Source organism: Helianthus annuus, chromosome 16 (assembly GCF_002127325.2).
Source record: "Helianthus annuus cultivar XRQ/B chromosome 16, HanXRQr2.0-SUNRISE, whole genome shotgun sequence".
Classification (NCBI taxonomy): Eukaryota; Viridiplantae; Streptophyta; class Magnoliopsida; order Asterales; family Asteraceae; genus Helianthus; species Helianthus annuus.
The window spans coordinates 196,747,373-196,761,872 of record NC_035448.2 but is presented as its reverse complement, the minus strand read 5'-3'; the positions used below and the strand labels follow the sequence as shown (position 1 = coordinate 196,761,872).

At 41.9% G+C, this 14,500-nt stretch overlaps 1 protein-coding gene across 1 annotated transcript; it reads left to right on the top strand.

Annotated features, from left to right (window-relative positions):
• The first annotated feature begins 9,556 nt into the window (after nt 1–9,556).
• Nucleotides 9,557–11,395, top strand: LOC110920326. Its single transcript, XM_022164544.1, has 3 exons — nt 9,557–9,929; nt 10,087–10,652; nt 11,336–11,395. The coding sequence occupies exons 1-3, from the start codon at nt 9,557–9,559 to the stop codon at nt 11,393–11,395; spliced, it is 999 nt and encodes a 332-aa protein (XP_022020236.1).
• The last annotated feature ends 3,105 nt before the right edge of the window (nt 11,396–14,500 follow it).

Genomic DNA, 14,500 nt, shown 5'->3' with positions numbered 1-14,500 from the left:
ATCATTCTAATCAGGCTAACCTTACTCCCAAGCGCTCCCTTCAATCCATCAACCGCTGTGAGTATACTCGATCCCTTTTTGATTTAAGCACTTTTGGGTGTTACATACGTTACTTATACGAAATCACATCGAAAACACTACACAATATTTTAAACGCTAACCGTTACCGCATGTATTACGTGACTTAATGAATGCTTGTTTGTTATGTTTACAAATGGAATGCTGTCTACCTGCCTTAACGACGATAGTATTATAGTTTGGACTCAGCACCCGCACATGCGGGGGTTGTTAAGGACAATTACTTGCATGGATTACAGTGGTGATCATGTATTGCGAACTGCCTTGGGCAGTCAAACCGCAGTCATTGGTATCGATATATCCATGTTGATAATTAACATGCTTCGTTTTCCTCTGTGTACATGCTGGTTATGCGTAAACTATTTCGAACTCTATATGCTATTATTAAACTTGTATGCTCACCTTTACCCTATGTGTATTGACTTTTATTTTAACGTATGTGACAGGTAATTAGGATGCTTATCTGCTAGGAAAGCGTGGCTAGAATAAGCTTCTAGAGGCCAGCAAATAGTTGTCTGTAGATCTGAAATCAAGAGTCTCTAGAAGCAGATAAACAATTGGGCGATTTTGTAAAATCCGAGTTGTCGAAATAGAACTATTTGCCTAGATTTTATCTGTAATAATTTGTTTACCTTTTGAGACACGGTATAGGACATGTTACTTTAAATTGATTGGTAATGATAATTGTTATGGAAACTTCTAGACAATCTGTTTCGCTCAGTGCCATGCCCCGATAATTCCGCCATTGGTTGGGGTGTGACAGTCGCCAACATCAAATTCAAGGGGCTTGCATCGTCTATCAGCGTAACTTTTCTGTCGACTTCGAGCTTTCAACAAGTTGTCTCGGATCTGAAGGACTTTGTCAGTCATTTCTTGCAATAGCTCGGGACCGGTTAGTTGCGAGTGACCAATCTCGTGCCATACAATAGGCGATCGACATCTTCTCCCATATAAAGCCTCGAATGGTGCCATTTGAATGCTGGAATGATAACTATTGTTATACGAGAATTCGACTAACGGCAGGTAAGTGTCCCAATTACCCTCGAAATCTATGACACACGAACGGAGCTTGTGTTCAAGAGTACGGATCGTTCTTTCAGTTTGACCGTCGGTTTGAGGGTGGAATGCGGTACTCAGATTAAGCGTAGTACCGAGAGCAGCTTGAAACGTTTCCCACAGTCGCGAGGTAAAACGAGCGTCACTATCAGAGATGATGTCGTGAGGCGTCCCATGATTGCAAATGATCTCGTTGATGTAGATTCGGGCTAATCGTTCTACCTTGTAGTCTTCCCGTATTGGCAAAAAGTGAGCAGATTTGGTCAAACGATCAACAACAACCCAAATGCTGTCGTGACCTGATGACGTGTGGGGAAGCTTTGTTATGAAGTCCATAGCTATACTCTCCCACCTCCACATGGGGATTAGGGGTTGTTCGAGTAAGCCAGAGGGCCTTTGATGTTCAGCCTTGACCCTTGCACAAGTCAGGCACTTCCCAACGTAGAGAGCAATATCCCTTTTCATGCCCGGCCACCAGTACTTGTAGCGAAGATCCTGGTACATTTTATCGGCACCGGGATGAATAGAATACCGGGATTTGTGGGCTTCGTCCTTCAGTATCTGTTGCAAATTGGTTCGTTTAGGGATCCAAATTCGGTCCAGGAAGTGGAATATCCCATTCGATTTATTCACTAGTTGGGCTCCATCGTGATAGATTCGTTCCTTCTTCAGGGTGCGTTCAGTAAAACAGGCATGCTGGGCTTCGCGAATGAGGGTTTTGAGATCGTATTGGGCTTGGGTGTCGCGAATGCTGAGCAAATAACTTCGTCTGCTGAGAGCGTCGGCAACGACATTTTCTTTGCCTAGGTGATAGCGAATCTCACAGTCGTAATCGTTGGGAAGTTCTACCCATCGGCGTTGACGCATATTAAGTTCCTTCTGATCAAAGATATGTTGTAGGCTCCTATGATCGGTGAAGATTGTACACTTGGTACCATACAGGTAGTGTCGCCAAATCTTTAACGCAAAAACAACTGCGCCTAGCTCGAGATCATGGGTTGTATAGTTCTTCTCATGGATTTTGAGCTAACGAGATGCGTAAGCTATAACCTTGTCCCGTTGCATGAGAACACAACCAAGACCAAGGTTGGAAGCATCACAATAGACAATGAAACCATCGTTTCCATCGGGCAACGCGAGGACAGGAGCATTGCAGAGCATGTGCTTGAGGGTTTGGAAAGCAGACTCTTGTTCAGTTCCCCAAACAAAAGACCTGTCTTTATGCGTGAGAGCGGTAAGCGGCACAGCGATTCTTGAGAATCCTTCGATAAATCGTCGATAGTAGCCCGCTAATCCGAGAAAAGAACGGACTTTAGACGGGTTCTTAGGTGTAATCCAACTCTTAACTGCTTCAATCTTCGGGGGATCAACATGAATTCCTTGACTATTTACAATGTGACCCAGAAACTGAACCTCCTCTAGCCAGAATTCACACTTGGAGAACTTGGCATAGAGTCGATTCCCCTGAAGTAGTTCGAGAACCAAACGTAGATGTTGCGCGTGTTCGGCTTTCGACTTGGAATAGATCAAGACATCATCGATGAACACGATGACAAAACGGTCGAGATATGGTTTACACACGCGATTCATCAGATCCATAAAAACCGCGGGTGCGTTGGTTAAACCAAAAGGCATAACAACGAACTCAAGGTGGCCGTAGCGAGTGCGAAAAGCGGTTTTGGGTATATCCTCCTCTTGAATGCGTAGCTGGTGATAGCCTGAGCTTAGATCGATCTTCGAGAAACACATAGCACCTTGTAGCTGATTAAACAAATCGTCAATGCGGGGCAGGGGATAACGGTTCTTGATGGTTAGCTTATTCAATTCCCGGTAGTCGATGCACATCCGGAACAACCCATCCTTCTTTTTAACAAAAAGGACTGGTGCACCCCATGGAGAGGTGCTCGGGCGAATGAAGCCTTTCTCAAGTAATTCCTGAAGCTGACTCGAGAGTTCACGCATTTCGGACGGTGCAAGTCGGTAAGGAGCTTTGGCAACAGGGTTGGCTCTAGGAATGAGGTCGATACGGAAGTCGATATCACGACTTGGCGGAAGTCCAGGAAGATCATCAGGGAACACCTGAGGAAATTCACGGACCACAGGGACATCTTTCACTTCTGCCTTCCTTTTCTTTTCCTTCTCCGCTACTACAATGTTAGCCAAGAAAGCTCTATACTCCTTACGGAGATACTTGCTAGCTTGGACGCATGAGATGAGTTTAAGACCTTTCGAACCAGTTTCGCCATAGACACATAATAAATCACCATTCGCGAGCGAGAATCGGATCATCTTATCGAAGCACACAACTTCAGCATGGTTTTCCCGAAGAAAGTCCATGCCTACTATGACGTCAAAACTTTCGAGTTGCATCGGAATAAGGTCGATTGGGAAGATGTGATTGTTGAGCTCAAGAGTACAATCATGAAGAACAGAATTAGCAGCGACAGTTCTTCCGGTAGCGACTTCAACATCGAAGGTCGAGGGGAGATGGGAGCGTTTATGACTAAGGAGCTTCTCGAATTCAAACGACACAAAGAAATTATCGGCTCCAGTATCAAACAAACACGATGCATATATACCATTCACAAGGAACATACCATTAACCATGTTGTTGTCAGCCTGGGCTTGGCGCACATTGATGTTGAACGTTCTGGCGCGTGCGGCTTGTTGTTGTTGCTGCGGCTTTTGCTGCTGGTGAGGCTACTGCTGCTGGGGCTCTTGTTTCGCCACCCTGTTCGGGCACATGTTCGCAAAGTGGTTGGGATCACCACATGCGAAGCAGACTCGGGCGTTGATCGCGGGTGCCTGAGCCGTGTGATGGCCTTGCGGGGCTGGGAGTAGAGCTTGATGAGCAGTGGCAGGAGCTGCGGTGTTGCGGGGACCAGTACGGCAGTTGACGGTAAAGTGGTCGTACATCTTGCAGTGGGCGCAGAAGCGACAGGCAAGACCCACCGGATGATGGTAAGATAATGTTGGGCAAACCGGGTGGGGGCCTGTGTATGCACGCTTTGCAGGCGGTGCATATGTAATTGGTGCTGGACGGTGGTGGGATTGCTGCTGAGCCGGTACGGCTTGTAGAGGAGCAGCAGTGGTGGCAACATAGCTCTTGTTGCTGGAGCTGCTGCTGTTGTTGTTGTTATTTCTTCGGCGGGAGGACTTTGACGGTTAAGCGGCGACGGTTTCAGTGGCTGGTGCGGCGGTGACTTGATGTAGAGACTTTGAAGCTTTATCCCAAAAACCAGCTTTTACCCGCTTGTCATTGATCTCGGTAGCAAGCAGGTAAGTTTCTTCCATCGTTGTTGTCTTTGTGGCATGCACAAAATCAGCAACATAGTCGGGTAGAGCTCTGAGGTACTTCTTGATCGCCATATCAGACGTCTTTACTTGATCGGGACAGATGATGCTGAGCTGCTTAAAGCGAGCAGTCAGGGCAGCGTTGTCTCCATCCTTCTGCTTTATGTTCCAAAATTCGTCCTCCAGCTTTTGCCGTTCATGGGGAGGGCAGAATTCATCCAGCATAATGGCCTTCAGCTCTTCCCATGTCAGCGCGTAAGCTGCATCATTTCCGCGCTTGTTTTGTTCGGTCGTCCACCAGTCTAGTGCGCGGGACTGGAAGACGCCAGTTGCGTTTAAGGTACGGAGATTTTCAGGACAACCGCTTTGCCGCAGAGTGACTTCGATGGAATCGAACCATTGAAACATAGCCGTTGGGCCATCTTCTCCGGTGAATTCCTTTGGACCACAAGCCTTGAACTGCTTGAAGCTGAAAGCAGTCTTGGTAGCAACCTTAGGAGCTTCGGTTCTAGACTCCTCAAACGATTTGCTGACGTTCTCGTAAATTTCACTCACGATCTGGGGCACAACCTTGGCCACTTGTTTAGCGAGGATGGCAGCAAGGCGTTTGTCCCGTTCTTCTTGGCGAGTGAGTCGTGGGTGACGGGGTCCTGATGATGGTCCGGTTGACGTCGTCTGCAACAGACATCGTCAAAAGTCTCAGATACATCATAATCGAATCTCACCTCACACGTTTACTTACTTAAAGTACAGGAACAGTGGGAAACATATATCACATAAGCACGTAGGTACATAATTACAGATTCACATAGGCACAGAAGCACATCAGCACATAGGCACGTAGGGCACAGAAACACAGAAGCACATAGTCCCCCTAAAAGTACATAGGAGTAGTCAGAATACAGAAACCTATCATTCAAAGTCTGCGAGCGTTCGAATATAACGATTGCATTTAGCGTAGCAATTATTTATAGTTTAAGCGTATATCATAGCATGAGGTCGTCTATGATTAGCGATTTGTCAGCGTTTTGAGGTAGAAATGCAGTGCGAGTCGTGCGTGTCGACTGAAGTGAAAGCAAAAATCGAGTAAGTCTTCAAAACTTAAACACATAAACAGGTAAATACACATAAAACACATAAAATCATGAATCATCAGAGTCAGTAGTTGCGGGCTCAGAGTCGAAACACATAAAAAATCGAGAAATAGATTGTCTGCGACTATTAGACATTGACTATCTAAAGCGATTCGACTATTCTCAAGGTCTTGTCGTACACATTTTGACTTTCAGGATTGGGCCTCTGCCTCGATTCTTGGGCGTCCGGCGCACATCCCTCTAGTCATAATGTGAGTTCAGGTTGTTGGAGTCCGTCGAGACTTTGGTGAGAGTTTTGTAAAACCAGGAAGAAGCCGTCAAGGTTAGGGTTTCACCCCTGGCATAACAACTTCTTTCTTATTTTAATAAAATAGAGACGAAAATCCGCGCTAAAGTATGGATTTCACTCCTGGTTCAATGCGAATTCTCGCGTTTTATAGATAAATATAGATCAAATAAGCAATTTAATCGAGAGTTTATGGTTTTCACACCTAATCTCGATTTAATCGCTTATTCATAATTGAAAATTCGAGTGCAGTGATAGGGTAGCGTAGGCGAGAATAGCGAAGAATAGTAGTAAGCTCATACATAGTCCCTACTGGACATGCACGAGTCGGTCTATTGGGTCCTAACTATAGACTAGGTCTCTAAGACATCGACCCGGACTAGGTCGAGTCTTGCCTAATTCCCTATAGTTATAGCTCTGATACCAATCTGTCACACCCCAACCGATGGCGGAAACATCGGGGCGTGGCAATGAGCAAAACAGATTGTCCAGAAGTTTCCATAACAATTATATTTATCAATTACATAAAACAACGTGTCCCATACCATGTCATAAAAGATAGTACAATTATTACAGACAAAATCTAGGCAAATAGTTCTGTTCCGACAACTCAGATTTCATTTGTACAGACAACTATTTGTTGGCCTCTAGGACCTTATTCTAGCCTCGCTTTCCTAGCAGATAAGCATCCTAAACACCTGTCACATACGTAAAAATAAAGTCAATACACATAGTGTAAAGGCGAGTATACAAGTTTGATAATAGCATATAGAGTTCGAAATAGTTTACGCATAACCAGCACGTACACAGAGGAAAACGAAGCATGTTAGTTATCGACATGAACATATCGATACCAATGACTGCGGGTTGACTGCCCAAGGCAGTTCGCAATACATGATCACCACTGGAATCCATGCAAGTAATTGTCCTTAACAACCCCCGTGTGAACGGGTGCTGACTCCAAACTATAGTACTATCGTTGCAAAGGCAGGTAGACAACATTCCATGTGTAAACATAACAAACAAGCATTTATTAAGTCGCGTATAACATGCGGTATCGGTTAGCGTTTAAAAGTATTGCATAGTTAGTTCGATGTGATTTCGTATAAGTAACGTATGTAACACCCAAAAGTGCGTAAGCAAAAAGGGATCGAGTATACTCACAGCGGTTGAATGGATTGAAAGGAGCGCTTGAGAGTAAGGTTAGCCTGATTAGAACGATAGCATAACGATAAGTGGCGCGTAAAACGAAAACAGGTGTTGGTGGGTCGAATGGCAGTTCGATCGGATGGTAGTCTGATCGGATAGCCAGTCACTCGGATGGCAATCCGTTCGGACAGCGGTCCGATCGGACGGTAGTCCGGTCGGATGGCTGTTCGAGTGGATTGTTTCTTCCTTTGAGAAGAATGTGTTTGTGTATGATGGTTTGACTTTTTAAGTTTTTGTTGTAGCATTTTGAAAACATAGAAGTATCTCTATCTTTCAGGTCGGTTGGACGAGTTTTGCTGCTCCGATTTCGATTGCGAACGTTGCGATGTGATGGAGTTTCCTAGTCAAATTACTTTTAATCCCAACTACTCATATCTCGCGCTATCTCTTCTCCACCAATTATCATACTATATCTACACACAAACATCCCTATTTCGTATTCATTTAGCGTTTGCGATTCGATTGCGTTTGAGTTCGATTGCGATTCGATCGATTACCACACATAACATAAATAAACATGCACAAGTAACACATAAGGCACACACACACGTATAACAATCACCAAAGAGCGTAATTCGAGTTGCGAGCGTGATGTCGATTAGATTAGTTCGATTAGCGTTTAGTTGACTTTATCGCATTGTTACTTCCTATCATTCACAGTCGTAGAGCGATTCGTAGCGACAAATGTATATCGATTACTGCGATTCTTAATAATTACTCCACATAATACAACTAATGCGAAAATAAAATATACTAAACTATAAGTCAAAGAAGTCAAAACAGGAATTGAGCAAGGATAGACACGTTGCAATTAGCAATCTTTTCTTCCTTTGACTTCAGTCTTGACTTTTACTTTGACTTCCGAAACACTGGGGTGTTACACCCACCCACGTCGCAACCACCACCACCACCACCACAGAACACTCCTCTCTCTCTCTCTCTGCGATGAAGATGATGGTGGATTTGGGGGTTTCGATTTGGGGGTTTTATTTGCAGATGAAGGCAGAGAGAGAGAGAGAGAGAGAGAGAGATCGAGGGAGGAGAGAGATCGTGGATTTGGGGGTTTCAATTTGGGGATTGACGGTGACGATGGTGGTGGGTTTTGATGGCGGAGGAGAGATAGGGTGTCGGAGGTGGAGGTGTTCTTGATTCTGTTGATTTGAGGGTGTCGAAGGAACATGAACAGGGGTTTATGGTGTTCGTTGATTCTGTTGATTTGTGGAGGTGGTGGCGGAGCAGTTGTGGGAGGTGGTGGCGGAGTGGTGGTGGGCGGCGGAGGTGGAGGTGGTGGCAGAGGAGGTGGTGTCTGGAGGGAGAAGAGGAGAAGTTGAGAAGAGGTGAGCAGACCTTAGAAGACATGGGTCAATGTCTGTGCCAAGAAGAGGTCTCGTAGACCTTTTTTAATGAAAGGTCTGCGAGAAAAGAAACAAGCTGTAGCACTCAAACGTCTGCGTACGTCTGCGCGACGCAGACATAAGTGACCAGAAGTGCTTCTGGCCAAAAAATAAACCCCACCTAAGGACGCCCGTAACATTGAAGATAGTGTTAGCATTTGAAAAGAGTAAAATATGAGCAACAGAGCATATCTTTATAGAAAAGGTGCTTCTATTGAGACAAGTGTCTCTTAAACTACATATGTACATAAAAATTATATTAAGAATAATGAGTCTTTTTCATATTTAATCAGTTCCATGGAAACCCAAATCATTCAAAGCTCTAATTTTTATAATTGTTTTTAATATTGAGGCAATTTCATATATATACACCTACAATTTCATATTTATTTTTCTAAATCAGGCATTTAAACTTAATACTTTTTTTTGATAACGAGCTTTTTGGTTGAGTGGTAGCCCTATGAGGCTATGACTTTTTAACAGTGGCGGACCTAAAAATTATATGATGTGGTACTGATGAGGTGTTCAATCATATTTTCAGGGGTGCGATCGAGTTTTTTTTGCTTAAAATATACACTAATTTTTTTAAGAGGTGCGGCCGCCAACTTTGGCTAAAGGGTGTGGGTCCGCCGCTGCTTTTCAAGTGTAAGGTCATAAGATAATTTTTGTTCCAAATTAAGGTCATAGCGACTTTTGAAAGGAAATTACAAACCGTTTCCTCCTAAAAAGATAATCGGGGTAATCAATCATGATTTGTTTTTGGATGAAAGGATAGACCCATTTGTTAGAATTATCAGACCAAAGAGTATGGGGCAGCCGTCCCTCCCTTTTTGGGCCGTCGCACACCACCCCCGAAGGGGCCGTCTCGTCACTTTCATCGGAAATGAGACGTTGGAGACGGGGCTAATTTTTGAATGGGGTGGGCCCCCCTAACGGTAACTTGCATCTTTTATAAAAAAAAAAATCACCCCACCACTATAAGTTAAACCACTTTTAACCCCATTTTTTTTTACCAAATACTTCCACTTTTCTCCCAATTTTATAAAAAATCATCTCCCAACCTTAAAAAAATTATGGATCCCTACAACCCAAATAATCCCAACTCAAGTTCACACCCGTTTTCGTCACCCGGCTATACACCCGTAATGGACAACTCTTTTACGGGTTACCAACAAATGCTCAACGCTTTCAACCAACGAAACCAATACCCGTTCAACCCAATGCAAATGCAAAAACTCAACATGCCGTTCAACCCATATCAAATGCAACAACTAATGCAAAACCCGCTAAATATGCCATATCAACCACCGCCACAAGCATATCCAACACAAATCGAGGAACAAGATGATGACGTAGAGGTTGTGCCAGAAACGCAACCTGAACCTTCAAAAAAGAAAAATACAAAGGGAAAGGGAAAAAAAGAAGACGCAGCCGCCAAACAACAACAAAATTGGACAAAAATTGAGGAAGTGGCGTTGGCGAAGGCATATATTAACTATTCAACGTCTCCTATAATCGGTAAAATATTATTATTGTTATAAAATTATTTTTTGTACATTATATTATTATTGTCATTAAATATTATTTGTACATTATATTATTATTGTTATTAAATATTTATTTGTACACTATATTTTTCTAACAAAATATTATTATTACTGTTACTAAGCTGTAGGTAACAATCAACAAAGCGAGGGGTTTTGGCAACAAGGCGAGTACAGAACCATTGATTCTATCAGCTCCAAGTGGCGCAAGATGAATACGTTGATCCAACGCTTTTGTGGGTTTTATAACACAATGCTCGCCAACAAACCGAGTGGGTGGAACCACGAAAATGTTTTCAATGAAGCGTTGCGTTTATACGATCATGAGAACAAATCTTCTTTCCCACATGTCCGTGCTTGGCAAGTTGTAAAGGATCAACCAAAATGGAAGGGAACTCGAAATGAGGTTGCAAGCGCGAAACGAGCAACGAAACGGTCTAAAACTTTCGAGTCAGGAAGTTATAGCGTTGGAGGCTCAACTGGTCGTTGCCAAATAAATATCAACGACGAGCCCGATTATGAGGAGGAGCCGATTAAAGATGGAGAACGTCCCCTAGGAAGGGACAAAAGTAAAAAGATAGCGGCTCAAAAAAAGAAACAAGCCCCATCAGGAAGTGGTGGTGGTTCGAAGTTGGAAGGTATTATGGCCGAGTTGAAAGCATTCAACCAAACTTTTATCGAGACGCAAACCGAGAAGGTAAAGATGAAAAAAAACTAGCCGAGGAGAAGCAAAAGAAGAAACAAGAAGCGCAGGAGTTGGAGGAATGGAATATAATGACCACCGACCTTATCGAATATCCACCGGAAGACCGTCCCATTTTACAAATGATGAAGGAAAAAATTAGGAAAAAATGGAGTGGGGGAGCGTAGTTTTTTTAAATGTAACTTTAGGTTTTTTTTAAGTGTGGTTTTTTTTATTTAAATGTAACTTTAGGTTGTTTTTTTAGGTTTTATTTAAATGTAACTTTTTTATTTTTATTTACTTTGTTTTCATTAATTAATTAAATTAAATAAAAAATAATAAAAAAATGGAGGAGGAGCATCCACCACACCCTTGGGTAGTCTCCAAGAGGATGCTCCTCCACCAAAGCTTATGTGGCGCCTATGTGGCGGATAGTCTCTTTGTAGACTATCCACCCCATATCTCATGGTCTCAGAATGAATGTCTGAGACTAAAGGCCGTTTGAGTGGTATTATTTGAACTCAGACTGTTTGAGGGTCATAGTTTGAACTGAGGCCGTTTGAATGTCAACCGTTTGAACTTAGACAGTTTGAATTCAATCGTTTGAAACTGATTTGTATGAATGTTGACCGTTTGAATGACATGAGTTTGAAAATTTTTTTTAGAGTTTAATTGTGTTGAATGTTTGTGTTTTGCAGCCAACTTCTACATTATTCAATCCTAGTCACAATACTTGTTGCAATTTGGATGAGAAGTAAAATCCGAAGTTATCAGACTTCAAAGATATTCTGGAATTCATGAGAAGGATACCTATTCTGAAGGCTTTGACAGAGAGACGTCTAGTATTCAGATCACATATCAAACGCTTTTGGAAGAATGCTTCGTATGATGAACAAAACAAGATAATTAACTCAGTTGTGAAGATAGACGATGAAAAGAAACCTATTGTCATTACTGAAGCAGTTATCAGAGAAGTAATTGGGTTTCCAGATGAAGAGAATTCACCAACGAAGTTGCCAGAAAAGATGGTCAAAGGGTGTTTGCTTAGAATGGGATATGTAGGTGAACTGAACAGTGCCAGTTATTTGAAATCAAAGTTCACCAAGCCTTATAAGTTTCTGATTCATGCAGTGATGATTTCAATGAGTCATCAGAAAGGCGGTTATGATACCATGCGTGATTATTTGATGAACATGGTTGTATCTCTTGTGTTAAACAAAAAATATAATTTCTCTCATATTGTTTTCCATTACATGGTTGAGGAAATAGTGTCGGACAGAAAGACTTGGTTATATCCCAGATTTGTGCAGATGATATTAGATCATGCTTATCCAAATTTGATTAGAGATGAAGAAAATGATATGTTGGTATTATCACACATGGATAATGATTCAATTAGAGCTTTAGCCAAGTATCATCCAAAACATCCAGAGCCGACAAAATCTGCTGAACTATTTGGAGCCATCAAAGATAGTAATTATCAGGATCCTGATCCTGAGAATCATGAACATTGGAGAAATGAGGAAGAAAGAAAAGAGAAAAGTTATGAAGAAGAGCTGAAGATCCTTAAAAGTTTTATTTCTAAGAGAAGTGAATGGTTCTTAAAGGAAGAAAAGAAGAAGTCAAAGAAATCTACTCCTACTATGAAATCAGGCGAAGAATCTTCTTCACTACCGAAAAAGAAACAAAAGAAAGCAACTCCAATGTCCTTGATTGATGAGCCTGATGAAGATATCTCTGCTGCAAATGTTGAAAAGGAACAAGAAGTGGCTGCTGCTGAAAATATAGAAATTAATGCAGAATTGTTTACAACTGATACAGATTTTGTTGATAATGTTGTGCAGACTGTTACGTCTAACATTCAGAAAGAGAAAGAGAAAGTGTTAGATGATATTGAAGGTGACGACGTTGATAAAGACACTACCAGTTCTTCTAGTTCGTCTGAATATGAAGTGTTTGATGCAAAAGAACGTGAAAGACGAATGAGAGAAGAGATAAAACAGGAGAGGTTGATTAGAAAAAGGAAGAGGGAAGAGAAGGAAGATACACCTTATGTACCTTCTCCGGAGCATGTTTCAGTGTCACAATCTACTCCGGGAGGTAAAAAGAAGGCTGCTGGTCGAAAGAAAGTTACACCAAAGATTAAAGTATCAAAGCGCCCTCAGAAAATCATACAAACTACACCTCCACGTCAACCAACACCTCCACATCAACCAACACCTCCACAATCTCCAATTCACACAACACCACCCAGACAACCATCTCCTCTGTTTCGATCAACACCACCTCCACATCAACCATATTATTCTTCTCAAGATCTTTTTGGTACACCTCCACTCACCCAAGCACAACCTGGTTCATCAAGTAGAGGTCTTCAGATACCACAAGATAATCTGCTAGACGTTGATTTCGACTTTGCAAACAATTCGCAAGTGTTGAAATTGGAAAAGAGAATTGATGAAGTGATAGCAGAGAATAAAAAATTGGTGGCTGAATGCAAGAAGATTGCTGATAGAGAAAAGACTCTTGCTGGTAGAGTGCAAAGGTTGGAAGGTGAAAACAAAGTGTTGACACTGAAAGTTGAAGTTGATCAGACAGAAATCGACGTTCTGAAAGTTCGAGTGTCTGAATTAGAAGAAGAGAAGAGTCGTCGAGAGAGTGAAAATGAGTACTATAAGTTGAAGAATAAAGAGCTTATGGCTGCTAAAGCGTTGCATGAACACAAGTTCTACATGCTGAATAGAGTTGTGGAAAGCATGTTAGAGACATCAGTGGAACAGAAATATGAAGAGTTGAAGTTAGAAGACCTTCGTGCAGAACGTAAAGCAGAATTAGAAAGGCAAATGAAAGATAAGGGTAAAGGAGTGGAAGGAAGTTCTGTAATGTCTATTGTACCTTCAATGGTGATAGAAAATCCTGAGCCAATATCTTCAGTTCCTGGTATAGTCGAAGAAGAATCACCAACGCCTAAGTTAATTGGTGGCGAAGATTAAGAGGATGATGAAGATGATGATGAGGATGAGTTTGTTTATTCTGCAAGCAGTCACAGTTCTAAAGGCAATGATGATGATGATGCTGCAGGAGGTTCAGGTGTTAGAGTAACTGAAGTCTCAAAAGAAAAAGTCGTTGAAGATCTGTTAAACGACACAGTTAATGAAGAAAGTGGTGAAGCTGAAGGTAAGGGGGAGTCGAGTAAGACACAGATTGTAGATCATCATGAACCTTTGTTCTTACGTTTAGACGTGTATAGGGAGATGTTAAAAGATGTAAATCCCGAGATTCAAATTGATCTTGAAGCAGATCTGGAATCGTTTGATATAAATAAACAGAAAGATTACAAGTATGATTATGTCGAAGATGCTGATCAGTATGATAGGGTTGAAGTAGAGGATTGTTCTGATATGAGGATGTCCCTGAAGATACATCAAAACTTCCAACGTTAATGGAATTCTTCGCAGCAGAAAACAGAGAAGAGTTGCGACAGAAAGTGACTGAAGCTGTGAATGAAAAAGTGTTTGAAAACTTGAAGAAAGATACTGAAAAAGAAAGTCAATCAAATGTTGAAAAAGAAGATCGTTCAAAATGGTTTAAAGACAGTCATGAGAGAAAGTTCAAAAGGTCTTTGAAGTTTTTTCAACGTGATAGATCTATTTCTCTTGGTGACATTATAAGTTGGGGTTTTCTTCCACAAGTAAACGCTTATGCTATTCGTAGGGAGTATGGCGTCCAATACTTTAAACGTCTATATGACATTATGTCATTACCATGGTGGGACGTCGATGAATTATCTCAAGTGAGAACCTTGGATTATCAAGTTAGGCAGAATGATAAGGTGATGTGGGGATATATTAAGTACGAGACTT

What these genes read in the sequence shown, in the direction of transcription:
- LOC110920326 (XM_022164544.1), top strand. Translation starts at nt 9,557, where the DNA reads ATGGACAACTCTTTTACGGGTTACCAACAAATGCTCAACGCTTTCAAC. An exon ending in TTCAACGTCTCCTATAATCG is followed by an intron (nt 9,930 to 10,086) that starts GTAAAATATTAT and finishes ACTAAGCTGTAG; the next exon opens with GTAACAATCAACAAAGCGAG. An exon ending in TCGAGACGCAAACCGAGAAG is followed by an intron (nt 10,653 to 11,335) that starts GTAAAGATGAAA and finishes TGTGTTTTGCAG; the next exon opens with CCAACTTCTACATTATTCAA.